Genomic DNA, 19,858 nt, shown 5'->3' with positions numbered 1-19,858 from the left:
TAAACTGTTGACTACACGGTTTTATTGGTTTGATACCTCAGATTTTCTTGGGATCAATCATAGAAAATAATATGGTTAAAGTAACACCAGTGATATAACTATTTTGGAACTCTGTGCTGTCCTGAAGGCTTACAATTTCCAGGGGAAGACTTAGTAAACTGTGGTTAATTTTCAGTCAGTTTTAGCTCGTAGTACAGTTGCAGGTTCCTATGTCCCACCCCCAGCCACATGGCAGGGCCGTACACGTGTTCTTGGAGCAGCTTGCAGGAGCGAGGGTGGGTGAAGAGGACCCTGTCCTCGGAACATCAGGGCTCTACGCCTCATCGCTGATGGCTGCTTCTGATCAGGGCACAGACGAAGGGGGGGCAGCCACCGTCGCTGCGCCTCCCCCTCTGGATGGCAGCCTCTCCCTGCTTCATTTTTGCCTTCCACCTCTCAGGAGCCAGACATTAAAGAGTAGGACACTCAAAAACAATTGCATGTATGAGAAAATTTAAAAGTGATTGTGCACATCCAGGGAAGGGCTCAGAAAAGACCTGAGAAAAACTGAAGTTTACATCTCCAGCTGATCCCTGGCAAAGAGCCTACAACAGTAAAAATAAATAACAAACCAGTAAACGCTGGGGAAGGGGGAGAATCTGATTTCCAGAGTTCTGCTATTATTAGATTTAAATGTCGAGTGTTCAGCAAAAACAACAACAACAAAATCACAAGGCATACAAAGAAACAGGAAGGTCTGTTGAAAGGAAAAAAAAGAATTCAGCAGAATCTGTCCGTGAAAGAGATTTAATGGCAGACATATTAGCCAAAGACTTTAAAACAGCTGTTAAAGATGCTCAAAGAACTAAAGACGTGGAGAAAGTGAAGAAAATGATGTGTGAACAAAATAGAAATATCAAAGAAAACCAAAAAAAGAAACCAAAAACATGGAGCCAAAAACTGCAGTAACTGAAGTGAAAAATTGACTAGAAGGCTTTAAAGACAATTTGAGCAGGCAGGAGAATCAGTGAACTTAAAGATAGGACAGTGGAAATTATTGAGGCTAAGGAACAGAGCCTAAGAGATCCACGGGACACCACTGAAAGGACCAACATATGCATCGTGGGAGCCTGAGAAGAAGAAAGAGAAAGAGGCAGAATATGTGAATAAATAATGGCTGAAAAATTTCCAAATTTCGTGAGACACATGAATATAAACATACAGGCATACCTTAGAGATTGTGAGTTTGGCTCCAGACCACTGCAATAAAGCAAATATTGCAATTAAGTGAGTCCACACGAATTTTTGGTTTCCCATTGCGTATGAAGGTTATGTTCACGCTATACTGTGGTCTTTTTTTAAAAAATAAATTTATTATTTACTTTTCGGCTGTGTTGGATCTTTGATGCTATGCGCGGGCTTTCTCTAGCTGCAGCGAGCAGGGGGCTACCCTTCACTGTGGTGCGTGGGCCTCTCCTTGTGGTGGCTTCACTTGTGGAGCATGGGCTCCAGGCACACAGGCCTCAGCATTTGTGGCACATGGGCTCAGCAGCTGTGGCTCACGGGCTCTGGAGCGCAGGCTCAGTAGTCATGGCGCATGGGCTTAATTGCTCCGCAGCATGTGGGATCCTTTCGGACCAGGGCTCGAACCCGTGTCCCCTGCAATGGCAGGCAGATTCCCAACCACTGTGCCACCAGGGAAGTCCCTATACTGTGGTCTATTAAGTGTGCAATAGCATTGGCTAAAAAAAAAAAAAAAAAAAAAAAAGTACACACTTTAATTTAAAAATGCTGTCAAAAAAATCCTAACCGTCGTCGAGCCTTCACCGAGCTGTAGTGGTAACATCAAATATCACTGATCACAGGTCACCAATTCAAATATGATAATAATGAAAAAGTTTGAAATATTGCAAGAAACACCACAATGTGACATAAGAGACATTGAAGTGAGCAAATGCTGTTGGAATGGTGGTGCCAGTAGACTTGCCTGATGCAGGGTTGCCACAAACCTTCAGTTGGTGAAAACAACAACAACAACAACACAGTATCTGCGAAGCACAATAAAATGAAGAATGGCCTGTACAAGAAGCTAAACAAATTCCAAATAAGAGAACTCCAAAAGATTACAAGACACGCAGTCAAACTTTCAAAAGACAGAGGGCAGACAGCAGAAGCAAGAAGAACTACAGTTCTATCGCTTCTCGGCCTTTTGGCTAAGATCAAGCGAAGAAGAACTACAATCCTGCAGCCTGTGGAAGGAAAACCACATTCGCAGAAAGACAGACAAGATGAAAAGACAGAGGACTTGGTACGAGATGAAGGAATAAGATAAAACCCCAGAAAAACAACTAAATGAAGAGACAGGCAACCTTGCAGAAAAAAAATTCAGGACGATGATAGTGAAGATGGTCCAGGACCTCGGAAAAAGAATGGAGGCAAAGATCGATCGAGAAGATGCAAGAAATCTTTAACAAAGACCTAGAAGAATTAAAGAAAAAACGCCTAGAAGAATTAATGGACAAACAAACAGAGATGAACAATACAATAACTAAAATGAAAACTACACTAGAAGGAATCAATAGAATAACTAAGGCAGAGGAGCGGATAAGTGACCTGGGAGACAGAAAGGTGGAATTCACTGCTGCAGAACAGAATAAAGAAAAAGAATGGAGAGAAATGAAGACAGCCTAAGAGACCTCTGGGACAACATTAAATGCAACAATATTCGCATTATAGGGGTCCCAGAAGGAGAAGAGAGAGAGAAAGGACCTGAGAAAATATTTGAGGAGATTATAGTCGAAAACTTCCCTAACATGGGAAAGGAAACAGCTACCCAAGTCCAGGAAGCGCAGAGTCCCAGGCAGGATAAACCCAAGGAGAAACACACTGAGACACATAGTAATCAAGTTGACAAAATTATTGAAAGCAAAAAGGGAAAAAACGACAAATAACATATAAGGGAACTCCCATAAGGTTAACAGCTGATTTCTCAGCAGAAATTCTACAAGCCAGAGGGGAGTGGCATGACATATTTAAAGTGATGAAAGGGAAGAACCTACAGCCAAGATTACTCTACCCGGCAGGGATCTCATTCAGATTTGAGGGAGAAATCAAAAGTTTTACAGACAAGCAAAAGCTAAGAGAATTCAGCACCACCAAACCAGCTCTGCAACAAATGCTACAGGAACTTCTCGAAGTGGGAAACACAAGAGAAGAAAAGGATCTACAAAAACAAACCCATAACAATGAAGAAAATAGTAATAGGAACATACATATCAATAATTACCTTAAACGTGAATGGATTAAATGCTCCAACCGAAAGACAGAGGCTCGCTGAATGGATACAAAAACAAGACCCATATATATGCTGTCTGCAAGAGACCCACTTCAGACCTAGGGACACATACAGACTGAAAGTGAGGGGATGGAAAAAGATATTCCATGCAAAAGGAAATCAAAAGAAAGCTGTTGTAGCACCACTCATATCAGAAAAAAATAGACTTTGAAATAAAGAATGTTACAAGAGACAAGGAAGGACACGACATAATGATCAAGGGATCAATCCAAGAAGAAGATATAACCATTATAAAGATATATGCACCCAACATGGGAGCACCTCAATACATAAGGCAACTGCTAGCAGCTATAAAAGAGGAAATTGACAGTAACACAATAATAGTGGGGGACGTTAACACCTCACTGACACCAATGGACAGATCATCCAGACAGAAAATTAATAAACACAAGCTTTAAATGACAGACCAGATAGATTTAATTGACGATTATAGGACATTTGGGCTTCCCTGGTGGCGCAGTGGTTGAGAGTCCGCCTGCCGATGCAGGGGACGCGGGTTCGTGCCCCGGTCCGGGAAGATCCCACATGCCGCGGAGCGGCTGGGCCTGTGAGCCATGGCCGCTGAGCCTGCGCGTCCGGAGCCTGTGCTCCTCAACGGGAGAGGCCACAGCAGTGAGAGGCCCGCGTACTGCAAAACAAACAAACAAACAAACAACAACAACAAAAAACACCTAAATAGACATTTCTCCAAAGAAGACATACAGATGGCCAAGAAGCACATGAAAAGCTGCTCAACATCACTAAGTATCAGAGAAATGCAAATCAAAACTGCAATGAGGTATCACCTCACACCAGTTAGAATGGGCATCATCAGAAAATCTACAAACAAGGAATGCTGGAGAGGGTGTGGAGAAAAGGGAACCCTCTTGCACTTGGTGGGAATGTAAATTGATACAGCCACCATGGAGGTGCCTTAAAAAACTAAAAATAGAATTACCGTATGATCCAGCAGTCCCACTACTGGCCTATACCCAGAGAAAACCAGAATTCAAAAAGACACATGCACCCCAATGTTTATTGCAGCACTATTTACAATAGCCGGGTCATGGAAGCAAGCTAAATGCCCATCGACAGACGAATGGATAAAGAAGATGTAGTGGAATACAATGGAATATTACTCAGCCGTAAAAAGGAACGAAATTGGGTCACTTGTAGAGATGTGGATGGATCTAGAGACTGTCATACAGAGTGAAGTAAGTCAGAAGAACAAATATCGTGTATTAATGCATATTCGTGAAACCGAGAAAAACGGTACAGATGAACCGGTTTGCAGGGCAGAAATAGAGACAGACGCAGAGAACAAATGTACGAACACCAACGGGGGAAAGTGGCCAGGGGGGTTGTTGTTGGTGGGCTGAATTGGGAGATTGGGATTGACATGTATACACTAATATGTAAAAAATAGATAACTAATTACCTACTGTATAATAAAATTCAAAAGACAATTAAAAAAAAACTTTCAAAAGACAAAGAGCAAATCTTGAAAACAGCAAGAGAGAAGTGAATCCTCAGTACGAGTATCTGCAGAATTCTCATCAGACACTTTGGAGGCCAGAAGACAAGGGGGTTGATACGTTAAAAGTCTAAAACAAAAAAGTCAACCGAGAGTCCTCTATCCAGCAAATCTGTCCTTCAAAAGTGAGGGAAAAATCAAGACATTACCAGATAAAAGCGGAGAGGTTTGTTATCATTAGACCTGTCCTGCAAGAACTGCTCAGGGGAGTCCTATAGGATGACATGAGAGGACACTGGACAGTACCTCAAAGCCCTATGGAGAAATAGAGATCTCAATAAAGATAAATACATGGGCAATTATAAAAACTAGAATTACTATAGCAATGGTTTGTAACCATACTTTTTGTTTTCTATAACCAAGAAACATACCTTTGAAGAAAAAAATATTAATGTGAAAGCTTGTGTTACTGTAACTTTGGTTTGTAACTCCAAATTGTGTTTTCTACACAGTTTAGGAAATACATTGAGAAGAATTACTAGTTTCTGTTTTGTGGCACATGACGTATAAAGATGTAACCACCAAAAGGGGTGGGACAGAGCTGTAAAGGAGGAGGATTTTTGTTATTGAAGTTAAGCTGCTATAACTTCAAATTAGAATGTTATAACTTCAGGATGTTAAATGGAATGCTTATGGTAAACACAAGGAAAATGGCTACAGAATATAAGGAAGAGGAAGTTAAGAAGGAGTTTAGACAGCTCACTGCCAAAAAACAAAAAGAAAAGGAGACAGGAATGCAAGAAATGAGGAACCAAAAAGCTATAGGGCATACAGAAACATAGGCTGTAAGTCAGAAACGTTTACAAGAGACAAAGAAGGACATTATATATAACAAAAGGCTTCTGTATAATAAAGTACAGCAGGAAGATACAACAATTATAAACACCTGACGTAACTAATGACCAACCATCAAAATATATGAAACAGAAACTGAGAGAATTGAAGGGAGAAATAGTTCTACAATAATCGTTCTACCCCACTCACAATAATGGATTAAAGAAACGGAAGATAAATAAGGAAGAAATGCTCGGGGGAGTCCTATAGTCCTTTAAACACCACAATAAACCAACTAGATCTAACAGACATTTACAGAGCACTCCTCACACAGCAGCAGCAGACACAGTCTTCTCAAGTGCACTTGGGACATTTTCCAGGATAGACCATAGGTTAGACCTCAAATTAAATCTCAGTAGATCTTAACATATAGATATCATACAAAGTATCTTCTCTGACCACAAGATGAAGTTCGAAATCAGTAACATAAAACTGGAAAAGTTACAAAATTGGGGAAGTTAAACAACACTTTTTTTTTTGAGTATAGTTGATATACAATGTTGTGTCAGTGTCAGGTGTACAGCCCAGTGATTCAATTATACATGGACATATATGCATTCTTTTTCAGATTTTCTCATATAGGTTATCACAGACTATTGAGCAGAGTTCCCTGTGCTATGCAGTAGGTCCTTGTTGGTTACCTATCTTATATACAGTAGCGTGTGTGTGTCCATCCCAAGCTCCTGACTTATCCCTCCCCTCACGTTTCCCCTTTGGTAACCATAAGTTTGTTTCTGTTTTGTAGATACGTTCATTTGTGTCATATTTTAGATTCCACATGTAAGTGATATCATATGGTGTTTGTCTTCCTCTTTCTGACTGACTTTGCTTAGTATGATAATCTCTACGTCCATCCATGTTGCTGCACATGGCATTATTTCATTATTTTTTATGGCTGAGTAATATTCCATTGTGTATATGTACGGCATCTTCTTTATCCATTCCTCTGTCAGTGGACATTTAGGTTGTTTCCATGTCCTGGCTATTGTAAATAGTACTGCAATGAACATTGGGGTGCACGTATCTTTTCAGATTATGGTTTTCTCAGGATATATGCCCAGGAGTGGGATTGCAGGATTATATGGTGATTCCATTTTAGTTTTTTGTTGTTGTTGTTGCGATACGCGGGCCTCTCACTGTTGTGGCCTCTCCTGTTACGGAGCACAGGCTCTGGACGTGCAGGCTCGGCGGCCATGGCTCGCGGGCCCAGCCGCTCCGCCGGCATGTGGGATCTTCCCGGACCGGGGCACAAACCCGTGTCCCCTGCCTCGGCAGGTGGACTCTCAACCACTGCACCACCAGGGAAGCCCTCCATTTTAGTTTTTTAAGGAACCTCCATACTGTTCTCCATAGTGGCTGTACCAATTTACATTGCCACCAGGAGTGTAGGAGGGTTCCGTTTTCTCCACACCCTCTCCAGCATTTATTGTTTGTAGACCTTTTGATGATGGCCGTTCTGACCGGTGTGCTGGTGCCCACTGTAGTTTTGTTTTGCATTTTTCTGATAATTACTGATGTTGAGCATCTTTTCATGTGGTTTTTGGCCATCTGTATGTCTTCTTTGGAGAAATGTCTGTTTAGATCTTCTGCCCATTTTTTGATTGGGTTGTTTGTTTTTTTGACATAGAGCTACATAAGCTGTTTGCATATTTTGGAGATTAATCTCTTGTTGGTCACTTTGTAAACAATACACTTATTTTTTTTTAATTTATTTATTATTTTTGGCTGCGTTGGGTCTTCGTTGCTGTGCGCAGGCTCTCTAGTTGCGGCGAGCGAGGGCTTCTCATTGTGGTGGCTTCTCTTGTTGCGGAGCACGGGCTCTAGGCACGCAGGCTTCAGTAGTTGCAGCATGAGGGCTCAGTTATTGTGGCTCGTGGGCTCTAGAGCGCAGGCTCAGTAGCCGTGGCTCACAGGCTTAGTTGCTCCGTGGTATGTGGGATCTTCCCGGACCAGGGCTCGAACCCGTGTCCCCTCTATTGGCAGGCATGTTCTTAACCACTGCAGCACCAGGGAAGTCCAACAACACACTTTTTTTTTTTTTTCGGTACACGGGCCTCTCACTGTTGTGGCCTCTCCCGTTGCGGAGCACAGGCTCCGGACGCGCAGGCTCAGCGGCCATGGCTCGCGGGCCCAGCCGCTCCGCGGCATGTGGGATCTTCCCGGACCGGGGCACGAACCTGTGTCCCCTGCATCGGCAGGCGGACTGTCAACCACTGCGCCACCAGGGAAGCCCCAACAATACACTTTTAAACAACCAATGGATCAAGAAGAAATTACAAGGGAAATTAGAACAAATGAAAATGAAAACACAACAGAATTTATGGGATGCAGTGAAAGCAGTGCTGAGGGGGAAATTTACAGCTACAAATGCTTATATTAAAAAAGAAGAAAGATCTGAGATCAATAACCTAACTTTACAACTTAAGGAACTAGAAAACAACAAACTAAACCCAAAGCTAGCAGAAGGAAGGAAATGATATAGATTAGAATAGATTGGAAAGCTTAGTATTTTTTGTTGGCAAAAACCTCCTGTTTCTTTGCATGTCTAGTAGGCTTTGGTTGACAACTGGACATTTTTGATAATAGAGTGTAGCAGCTCTGGACTTTATTTTTCTGAGGTGGTTGTCCTTTGCAAACTTACCTGGACTTAAGCTTCAGCATCTCTTCCCCTGCACTCTGCAGCCACTGGTGTGTCTGCTCGTTTTTTTAAGATTATTTTTATTTATTCGTAGGGGTCACCCCTGAGTCTTTCTAATGTGGTAGTCAGCAGTGATCTTGGTTTAACCCAAATACTTTGAGCCTGTAGACCTCATACCCTCTGCTGATCAATCTGGGTTGGGGAATGCTTTCAAGCCCCCCCTTGGCTTTCACTTTTCCCCATGCTCTCCTGGGTCTCTCCCACTCATACATTGCTCCCCAGTTAGCCAGGGATGTGGGGAGAACATAACTCAGCCCTTTTATGGTTTTCTCACTTCCAGGATGTCTGTCACATTTTTGACTGATCTGCTGCTTGCCCTAACTTGGACTGCAAGCTTGGGCTGGTAAGGCTGCGTGTTTTGATCATTCATTCACAACTGAATCCACCATTGTTGGCCAGCAAAACTGTAGGTTTCTGCAGCCAGTCCCACATTGGTAAGACAGCTACTTTCTCCAACCAGGGCCGAGGGGTGGGTTTTGAAGGGATGGGGCCTCAGTCCACAGCGCCACGGCCTCCTCCTGCTCCTATCCTGAGCACTGCCAGGTTTTAAAAGCGAACATTTCTCATTGTGTTGTCTGCCTTTGCGGTATTTCCAGTGCCCTGAAGTTGTTGTTCTTGACCGTTTCCCCCAGTTTTATGGGGTTTTTTTGGTTTTTGTTCTTTGCTGCACCGCGAGGCTTGTGGGATTTTAGTTCCCTGACCAGGGACCGAACCCGGGCCCTCAGCACTGAGAGCTCGGAGTCCTAACCACTGGACTGCCAGGGAAGTCCCAATTTGTGTTTGTTCTTTGCAAGGAGGAATTGAGCACCTCTTTATACTGCCATAACAGGAAGTCCTTCTTCTCATTCTTTATTATCATTTCAAATGAAGAAAGTGAGGCTCAAAGAGATGAAGCCACTTGCCTGAGGTCCTGCAGTTAGGAAGCAGGGGAGCCAGAATTAAACTCAGGAACTCTTATTAAAAAAGTTTTATTTAAGCCACGTAATTTGACAAGTTTTACATATGAATATGCCTGTGAAACCATCACTACCACCAAAATAATAACCATATCTATCACATGTCTCTTTCTGATCCCTCCTGCCCTTCCCTCACCTCTAGGCAACCAGAGATCTTCTTTCTGTCACTATAGTTTGCATTTCCTAGAATTTTATATAAATGGAATCATAAATCTGTACTCTTTTTTTCTGGCTTTTTTCACTCAGAATAATTGAAATCCGTCCATGTGGTAGTATATATCAATAATTTATTTCTTTTTATTGCTAAATATTCTGTTGCATTAATATGCAGAAGTTTATCTGTTGACGGACATTTATGTTGTTGCTAGATTTGAGTTATTACGAGTAAACCTGCTCTGAACATTTGCGTACAAGTCTTTGTGTGGGATATGCTTTCATTTCTCTTTGGTCATACCTAGGAGTGGGACAGCTGGACCATATGGAAGGTGTGTGTTTAACATTTTAAATAAACTTTTAATTCAGAATAATTTTAGATTTACGAAAAAGTTTCAAAGATAGCAGAGAGAGTTCCATATTACCCCCCACCCGATTTCCCTCATCCGTTAGCATCTTCCATTATTGTAATTCATTTGCCAACGTGAAGAAACTGACATTGGTACATTACTATTAAACTCCAGACTTTATTTAGATTTCACCAGGTTTTTTTTTTTTTTTTTTTTTTGCGGTACGCGGGCCTCTCACTGTTGTGGCCTCTCCCGTTGCGGAGCACAGGCTCCGGATGCACAGGCTCAGCGGCCACGGCTCACGGGCCCAGCCGCTCCGCGGCATGTGGGATCTTCCCGGACCGGGGCACGAACCCGCGTTCCCTGCATCGGCAGGCGGACCCTCAACCAGTGCGCCACCAGGGAAGCCCCTGTGGGTCTTCTTTGGTTGCCTCCTGGGTCCTTTGGTCGTTGGGCGCGCAGGGGCAGTGTGGGCGGGCGCACGTAGGCGGCAGGCGGGTGCGCAGGCGCAGTGGGCAATGAGCGCCGAAAGCGCAGGAGCAAGTGCCCCGGGGCGGAGGGCGCACGTGGCCCGTGGACGGCGGGCGCACAGGCGCAGTGGGCGATAGGCGCTGAATGCGCAGGCGCAGGTGGGCGGCAGGCAGGCGCGCAGGCGCAGTGGGCAGCGGGCGCACGTGGTAGGCGGGGCCTCAGACGCCGCGGGCGAGATGGGGCCGTTACGCTGGCAGGTGGTGGCCGCTGTTGTCGGAGGCCTAGCGCTGGCCCTGGAGGCGCTACCCGCTGTGCTGCGCTGGCTGTGGGCCGGGCGGCGGGCGCCGCCGCGGCGCGAGGTGCTGTTCTTCCCGTCGCAGGTGACGTGCACCGAGGCCCTGTTGCGGGTCCCGGGCGCCGCGCCCTCGGGCTGCCCTTGCAACCTGCCCCACGGCGAGAGCTCGCTGAGCCGCCTGTTGCGCGCCCTGCTGGCAGCCCGCGCCAGCCTCGAGCTCTGCCTGTTCGCCTTCTCCAGCCCGCAGCTGGGCCGCGCAGTGCAGCTGCTGCACCAGCGCGGGGTGCGCGTCCGCGTGGTCACCGACTGCGACTACATGGCCCTCAATGGCTCACAGATTGGGCTGCTCCGCAAGGCAGGTAGGCCGGGCGCGGGGCCTGGGAGGCGGGAGGCAGAGCCAGGCTGGCGTGGGTGTTTGGGGCGGGGGCCTGAGGACCGGGGAGACCCTCTCGCGTCCCCTGGCGGCCTTGCAAGGTCTGGGGAAACTCCGCAAGGTCTCCTCAGGACCTTCTGTGCAGAGCGTCTGAGCCCGCAACCTGGGCGACAGCCCCGGGAGGGGCCGAGGCTGGAAGCAGGTCTGCCAGCAGAAGCTGGTCCGGACGCAGGTGTGCAGAGAGGCTGCGCCTGCTTAAGGACCAAAGGGAGGAAAAGGCTTTTCCCCTTAGACTCGTTAGTGAATTTCATTTTGGAGTTTCTGAAATGAATTTTTAAAAATTTATTTATTTTATTTTATTTTTTGTCTGCGTTGGGTCTTCGTTGCTGCGCGTGGGCTTTTCTCTGGTTGCGGCGAGTGGGGGCTACTCTTCGTTGTGGTGTGTGGGCTTCTCATTGCGGTGGCTTCTCGTTGCGGAACACGAGCTCCAGTAGTTGTGGCTCTCAAGCTCTGGAGCGCAGGCTCAGTAGTTGTGGCTCTCGGGCTCTAGAGCGCAGGTTCAGTAGTTGTGGCGCACGGGCTTAGTTGCTCCGCGGCATGTGGGATCTTCCCGGACCAGCTCGAACCCGCGTCCCCTGCATTGGCAGGCGGATTCTTATCCACTGCGCCACCCGGGAAGCCCTGAAATGAATTCTAAAAATACACTACAACGTGGAGCTGAAATGTTTAGTTGGGTGATAGTTCATTTGTTTCTCAAGCTACAAAATGTCAGGGAAGTCAGGTCTTTGGCCGGCCTGCCTCTCTCACTGGGGTGGGGACAGATGAACCCGGATGTGTGAATAATTTTGAAGACGTTCTAAATTCACATCCTGCCTTACCTGTGAATTCTGCTTCCTCCTCCTGCCTCAGTGTGACGTTGTGTCCTGTGTGAGCTATTCGGAGTCTGAACCTCGTGCCCTTCTCTCGATCACTGAGGCACCCAGGAAGGACATTCCTGCACCAGCATCTGTTTGACCTGTCAATTGTGGTGGCCGCTGTGGCTGAAAGAGGCGTGGGACCTTTAAGAACTGCCCTGGCTGCTCTCAGCCCAGCTTGCATGGGCCTCTTGCCCGCTCTCCTGATGGGAACATGCTTCAGTCTTCTGCTGCTTTTCCGTCTGCTTCCGTGTGGGCAGGGTTGGAAACCTAGTGTAAATGTTGAGGACCGTTGACTTCCGCTCTTCCTGGTAGCCATGTGTTGTCCTGATCTGTTGGTTCTTTTGATGGGGAAACTTGGCTATGTTTCGGCATAGCGGTTTTATTTTGTTTAGGTTTTTAGAGAACTGTAGAACCTCGGGTTTGGGAAGAACCTTAAAGGGCCCCGCGACCGGACTCCGTCTAAACCTTGATACCCCTCTGAGGGCATCCAGGCCGTCATTTGTCACTCACTGTTGAACCGGTCTCTCTGTGAGCCTCTATTTGCCTGGACCGGTTCCGGGCTCTGGGGACACAGTGCTGAACGGCATGGTCCCAGTGGGAGGCTGACTGCAGCAGAAGTCCTGAGGTGCCAGCAAGGGTCAGGAGGTGTCGCAGGACAGCTGGCCGCGGCGTGACACGCATGAGGGCCTATGCTGTCGTGTGAGGAGTGGCAGGCGATCCTGTGGTCGAAGGTGGGAGTCACGAGGAGGGGCTGCCGGGTGCACCTTGGGCTCCGTGAGCTCCAACAGGCAGAGAGGCTGTGCGAGCGGGGTGGTCACAGGGCCAGAGCCACGGCTTCAGGTCCAGGGCCCGGTGTCTCCTGTGCTGTTCCCTCCCGCCAGGCTTGTCCCCCTTACAAGGTGCTGACTGAAGGGGATCTGCTTCTGGGCCTGAGTGAGACCTTAGGGGCAAGTGAACCCAAGCAGATGGGTTTTGCACTAGTCACCACTGGATCGTCCTGGAACCAGTAACTGAAGGATGACGAGGGTCGCATGCCCTGGCGGGGGTGGGGAGCCTGCCCCGGATCAGGGGCTGGGAACAGGGCCTGTTTCCAGAGGAACTGAGTCACGCATCCCTGCCGCCACCCGGCCCTTGGCTCTGCGGTCCCCCCCACCCCGATGCCTCTGTGTCCTCCACGCCTCCTCCTGGGGCTGGTGGGGCGGGTCCCTGCCTGGCTCAGCCGCCGTCACCATCCAGACGTGATGGTGCCCGCGAAACTGGACACGAGCGCGATCAGTCATGTGAACACATCCATGCTGCAGGAGGAGCCTGAACTGTAGCGATGGGTGGTGAGAGGAGGGGCTGGGGGGAGGGAGCGAGGGGCCCCCGCGTGGGGGTGATGAGACGGAGCGCCCAGCCGGCGGCTCAGTCGGGGTGACAGGCAGCAGTGACGTCTCACTTTTTGCAGGGATCCAGGTCCGGCACGACCAGGATCTGGGCTACATGCACCACAAGTTCGCGATCGTGGACAGGAAGGTGCTGATCACTGGCTCGCTGAACTGGACCACTCAGGCCATTCAGAGCAACCGGGAGAACGTGCTCATCATAGAAGACGAGGAGTGCGTGCGGCTTTTTCTGGAGGAGTTTGAGCGCATCTGGGAGGAGTTTAACCCCACCAAGTACACCTTTTTCCCTCACAAAAAGGGAAGTCGCTGAGATGCCTGCACGTGGGGAGGAGCTCCCTCGAGCTGGAGCGACCCTCCGGGGCCACGGCCACATTCCTGCTGGGAGCCGCGTGCTTCCGGGGCCAGAATCCCACGTGTTGTGCAAGGAAAGCCAGTCCCGTTAAATTCTCCTTTGTTAAATGGTACAGTTCCCTAGAGAGTGTTGGGGTTTACGAGGAAGAGGCCATGCTGTGCAGCGCAAGGGCGGGTTTTTGGACCGGGTGCCGGGTGCCTCCGTCAGGGTTGTGCATGCAGGGAGGGCCACCGCCTCGTCACGGAGGCCGCTCCGAGCCCCTTGCCTGGTTCTGGGGCCTCCCCGGCTTCCCCTGACCCGTCGGTCCAGCCCTCGGGCCCCTCAGTGCTCCCTCAGCCCCCATCCAGCGGGTGGAACCTGGATGGCCAGAGGGTGACGGTCCCTCCCTCCCTGCTGTCTCCAGCTCCTGGGGGGGAGGGGCGGGGGATGGCACGGCGAGGAGTGGCCGTCATCCTTGGGAATCACTCAGTAGAAGGGATGAGCACTGAGAGCTTGGTGCCTGGCAGCCCCTGGTGTGTGTAAGGTGAAGTGAGCAATCTACCACGTGGAAACAGGAGTGTCCAGAAGCTGCTCCTGTTTCCACGTGTTAGGATTTTAATTTTTAGCATTCTCACATTCATAGAAGTTCGGTTGTGCATTTAGAATTGACCTTCACCGTGACACTCGTGGCTTTGCTCAGTATCACCGAGGCGAGGCGGGTCCCAGGGGTGGCCTCACTGGGCTGTCCTGGTTCCCGGGGCAGGGATGTGACATGCTTGAACTGTCCCGGAGGCAGCTCCGAAGACATCTGGACAGCAGGTGCTCTCTCCTGTCGCTCAGGCCCAGTGGGCACCCCTGGGTCTCCTCCCTCATCTCCCAGCCCCTAGGGACCCCTCCCCCACATGGCGTGTTCCTCTCGATTTAAAGTTACCTCTGACTTAGAGTGTCAGACACGTAAACCCGAAACTTAGCTTTCCTTACTCAACCAAAGCTGTATTCTCAGATTGGAAGTCACAGACATGGCTTCACAGTGACCGTGTTTCTCCCCTGAGCTGGGCCCGCCGCCTCGAATAAACGCGCTCTCCTCTAGTCGACTAGCATTGTGTGTTTCTGCCTTTTGTTCATTCGAATGGTGGCTACTTATTAAAACTTTTTTTGGTGGTGGTGGTGGGGGGAAACATCCAGCTATTTAGAAACTGTTGGCCAAGGCAGGAGCCCCTCGAGGAGTGAAGATTTGGGGGTGTTGCTTGGGGGACCCCCAGTGTCTTCCGAGTGTCCGCCCGGCCCGCGCGGGGCCTGCGCCTTCCTTCCGGAAGCCGGCAGCGTCCGGAGTCCCAGCACTGTGCGCACCGGACCATCCAGCCCCACCATCGAGGTTGATGTTGCAGAAATTGTGAAATGAGCTCATCTCACATAGTCCTTTACTTAATGTAATTTTATTTATATTGTTTTAGTTATTGTCATCGTAGCGGTGGGAATTTGAATCTAAGCTAATGAAGTTCCAGATTAACAGCCTTTCTGAAAGGAAAACAACATTTTCTCTGAGGTCCTGGGTGCTGACGAGGTTACAGCACTAAGATCAGCCTCCACTTCGGAGGCTGTTCTGTCCCTTGAGGGTGGGTGACCATACGAGGTGACCAGAGCCCCGCTCTGACGGGAGAGGCGTGAGGAGGGGCAGCTGGGCTGGGGGCAGGGCATAGGCCGACCCCGGCGTGTCTGGTTCTCCAGGAGAGCCAGAGGGGTTCACGGCCGAGGCTGCGTGGTTCCCAGGTCTCCGGGTCGTGGAAGCAGGTGAGCTGAACCGTTGGTATTTTCTTGATTCAGAAGGTAGTTCAGGCCGAGTCAGTGGCTTGTGCTGGGTGGCAGTTGTCTGGGGGCTCATCCAGTGATGGGCAGGCACACCGAGGAGACCCCCAGAAGTGTGGCTGACATCGCACGGGCAGAGGACACCGGGCAGTGACCTGAGCACGGAGGGGAAGAGGCCGGGAGGGGACTTGTGTGGCGTGTCGTCCGAAGTTGCACGCTTTGTCCACAAGATTCTGTCACGAACGGAACCATTACAGGAGGGAATCAACCCCCAGGAGGCTTGGCGGTTGCTCCCTAAGAGGCATCGAGGTCAGTTCCCCTCTTACTGCCCCCGCCCCCCAGGCTCCTGGCCAGCCTCGTGATTTTGGTTCAAAGTCGTCATTTTAGCTACGGGGCAGTAATGCAGCTTAACAAACCTGACAGGCAAAGTTAATTAAACATTGGCACAGTTAACGTGTAAAATATTTTAAACTCATGCAACCCTTGTGGTAAAAAAAAAAATGTCCTGGTAGTAGTTTGTCCCGTAGCTGTCAAATACACGAGAATGTTGGGTTCAAACAATGCAGTTCCATTGTATTTAAAGCACTGTATTGGTTGTACTGAATTGTTTTTTGTTTGTTTGTTTGTTTGTTTTGCGGTATGCAGGCCTCTCACTGCTGCGGCTTCCCCCGTTGCGGAGCACAGGCTCCGGACGCGCAGGCTCAGCGGCCATGGCTCACGGGCCCAGCCGCTCCGCGGCACGTGGGATCTTCCCGGACCGGGGCACGAACCCGTGTCCCCTGCATCGGCAGGCGGACTCCCAACCACTGCGCCACCAGGGAAGCCCCTGAATTGGTTTTTAATGTAACTGACTAGTTTAAAAAAACACTTCACTCAGATTCACATACCATAAAACTCACCCTTTTAAAATATGCAGTTCGGTGTATTAACATTCTATTAAGAGATTGTCAGTTATTAGTATATTAACAGAGTTGTTATTTACTGTATTACCAGAGTTGTGCAGCCATCACTACTGCTTTCAGAGTGTTTTCTTCACTCCAGAAAGAAACCCTGTTTCTGTGGATTTACCTGGGGTGGATGTTTGACATAAATGGAATGCACAACATGTGGTCTGGTCTCTGCCTCCTTTCCCTGAGTGTAGTGCTGTTGAGGGCTGTCCATGTTGTAGCAGGTGTCAGCATTTTACTTCTTTTTATAGCTGAATAATAATGCATTGTATGGACAGAACACATTTTGTTTACCTGTTTGTCAATTGATGGACACGGGGGTTGTTTCCACCTTTTGTCTGTTAAAATACGATGCTATGAAGATTCACATACGAGTGTTCGTGTGGACATGTCTTCGTCTCTCTTGAGTATATACCTAGGAGTGGAACTGTTGGGTCATATCACTCTGTTTAACCATTTTAGAAACTGCCAGACTGTTTTCCAAAGCGATTGAATCATTTTACATTCCCACCAACAGTGTATCAGGGTTCCTTTTTCTCCACATCCTCACAAACAGAAAGCTATTATTTGACTTTTTAAAAACTGAGTTTTAAAAATGGAGGTGTAATTGAGGTACAATATCATGCAAGTTTCAGGTGTGTGACAGCGACTCACAGTATTTAAGGGTTATGTTCCATTTGCAGTTATAAAATATTGGCTATATTTCCTGTGTTGTACTAAATATCCTTGTAACTTACTTTGTACTTTGAAGTTTGTGCCTCTTAATCCCCTACTCTTGTCTTGCCCCTCCCCCTCCCATCTTCCCACTGGTAACCACTAGTTCTCTAGATCTGTCTCTTCCTTTTTTGTTATGTTCACTAGTCTATTTTATTTTTTAGATTCCACATATAAACGATATCATACAGTATTTGTCTTTCTCTGACTTATTTCACTGAGCATAATAGTCTCCAAGTCCATGCATGTTGTCGCAGATGGCATTATTTCATTCTTTTTTATGGCTGACTAGTATTCCACTGCATATATGTACCACAGCTTCTTTAGTCATTTACCTATTGATGGACACTTAGGTTGCTTCCATATCTTGGCTGTTTTAAATAGTGCTGCTATGAACATTGGGGTGCGTGTATCTTTTCCAATTAGTTTGTTCATTTCCTTTGGATATATACCTAGGAGTGCAGCTGCTGGGCCACATGGTAGCTCTATTTTTACTTTTTTTAGAAACTGCCATACTGTTTTCCATAGTGGCTGCACCAGTTTGCATTCCCACCAACAGTGTATGAGGGTTCTCTTTATTTCACATCCTCACCAAAGTGTGTTATTTGTGGTCTTTTTGATGATGGCCATTCTGACTGGTGTGAAGTGGTATCTCATTGTGTTTTGTTTTTCCTTAGTTTACGTATTTATTTTGGGCTGCATTGGGTCTTCGTTGCTGCACACGGGCTTTTTCTGTGGAGAGTGGGGACTGCTCTTCATTGCGGTGTGAGGGTTTTTCATTTCAGTGGCTTTGCTTGTTGCGGAGTACAGGCTTTATGCATACGGACTTCAGTAGTTGCAGCACCCGGGCTTGACAGTTGTGGCACATGGGCTTAGTTGCTCTGTGGCACGTGGGATCTTCCCAGACTGGGGCTCAAACCCGTGTCCCCTACATTGGCAGGTGGATTCTTAACCACTGAGCCACCAGGGAAGTCCCATCTCATTGTGGTTTCAATTTGCACTTCCCTGATGGTTGACGACGTTGAGCACCTGCTTATGTGCCGGTTAACCATCTGTGGATTTTACTTGTAAAAAAACTTCTGTTCAGGTCTTCTGCCCATTTTTTAATTGGGTTGTTTGCTTTTTTGATGTTGAGCTGTATAAACTGTTTATATTGATTATATTTTGCATATTAACCCCTTATCATTTGCAAATATTTTCTCCCATTCAGTAGCTTGTCTTTACGTTTTGTTGACGGTTTCCTTTGCTGTGCAGTTTTTAAGTTTAATTAGGTTTCATTTGTTTATTTATCTATTTTCTGGGGCTGCGTTGGGTCTTTGTTGTTGCTGTGGGCTTTCTTTCGTTGCGGCGAGCAGGGGCTACGCTTCGTTGCGGTGCGCGGGCTTCTCATGTTGCGGAGCATGGGCTCTAGGCACGTGGACTTCAGTAGTTGTGGCACGTGGGCTCAGTAGTTGTGGCACACGGGCTCTAGAGCGCAGGCTCAGTAGTTGTGGCGTATGGGCTTAGTTGCTCCTTGGCATGTGGGATCTTCAGGGCTCGAACCCGTGTCCCCTGCCTTGGAAGGCGGATTCTTAACCACTGTGCCACCAGGGAAGCCCCATTTGTTTATTTTTGCTTTTATTTCCTTTGCTTTAGGAGACAGATCCAAAAAAATATTGCTACAGTTTACATCAAGAGTATTCCACTTACGTTTTCTTTTAGGAGTTTAATGTTTTCTGGTCTTACATTTAGGTCTTTAATCCACTTTTTAAAAATCGAATTATAGTTGATTTACAATGTTGTGTTTCAGGTGTACATCAAAGTGATTCAGTTATATATATATATATATATATATATATATATATACATTATATATTTTATATATATTCTTTTTAACATTTTTTCCATTATTGGTTATTACAAGATACTGAATTAGTTACCTGTGCTATACAGTAGGTCCTTGTTGTTTATCTATTTCACATATAGTAGCGTTTGTTATTCCCAAACTCCCCTCCTTTGGTAACCATGTTTGTTTTCTGTGTCTGTGAGAGTATTTCTGTTTTGTAAATAAGTTCCTTTGTATCATTCTTTTAGATTTTTTAGACTCCGCTTAGCACGATCATCTCTGGGTCCATCCATGCTGCTGCAGATGGCATTTCATTCTTTTTTTTAAAAAATACATTTATTTATTTACTTGCTTTTGGCTGTGTTGGGTCTTCGTTGCGGTGCACGGGCTTCTCATTGCGGTGGCTTCTCTTGTTGCAGAGCATGGGCTGTAGGCACACGGGCTTAGTTGCCTCGTGGCATGTGGGATCTTCCCAGACCAGGGATCGAACCCGTGTCCCCCTGTGCTGGCAGGAGGATTCTTAACCACTGTGCCACCAGGGAAGTCCCTCATTCTTTTTTTATGGTTGAGTAATATTCCATTATATAAATGTACCACATCTTCTTTATCCATTCATCTGTTGATGGGCATTTAGGATGCTTCCATGTCTTGGCTATTTAAGTAGTGCTGCCACAAACATTGGGGTGCATGTATCTTTTCGAATTAGAGTTTTTGTCTTTCCAGATACATGCCCAGGAGTGGGACTGCAGGATCATATGGTAACTATTTTTAGTATTTTGAGAAACCACCATACTGTTCTTTATAATGGCTGCGCCAGTTTACATCCCCACCAACGGTGTAGGAGGGTTCCCTTTTTTACACATCCTCTCCAATAGGTCTTTAATCCATTTTGAGTTTATTGCTGTATATGGTGTGGGAAAATGTTCTTTCGTTCTTTTACATGCAGCTGTCCGGTT

At 47.3% G+C, this 19,858-nt stretch overlaps 1 protein-coding gene across 1 annotated transcript; it reads left to right on the top strand.

The window, feature by feature from the left end:
* Nucleotides 1-10,545: 10,545 nt before the first annotated feature.
* On the top strand, nucleotides 10,546-14,698 carry PLD6 (phospholipase D family member 6). The gene is made up of 2 exons (XM_029212470.1): nucleotides 10,546-10,963; nucleotides 13,342-14,698. Exons 1-2 carry the CDS (start codon nucleotides 10,546-10,548, stop codon nucleotides 13,587-13,589), a joined length of 666 nt encoding a protein of 221 aa, XP_029068303.1. The 3' UTR covers nucleotides 13,590-14,698.
* Nucleotides 14,699-19,858: the final 5,160 nt, after the last annotated feature.

The sequence above is a fragment of the Monodon monoceros genome, unplaced genomic scaffold (assembly GCF_005190385.1).
Source record: "Monodon monoceros isolate NGI ecotype Baffin Bay Population unplaced genomic scaffold, NGI_Narwhal_1 Super_Scaffold_9, whole genome shotgun sequence".
NCBI lineage: Eukaryota > Metazoa > Chordata > Mammalia > Artiodactyla > Monodontidae > Monodon > Monodon monoceros.
This window is presented reverse-complemented; position numbering and strand designations above follow the sequence as displayed.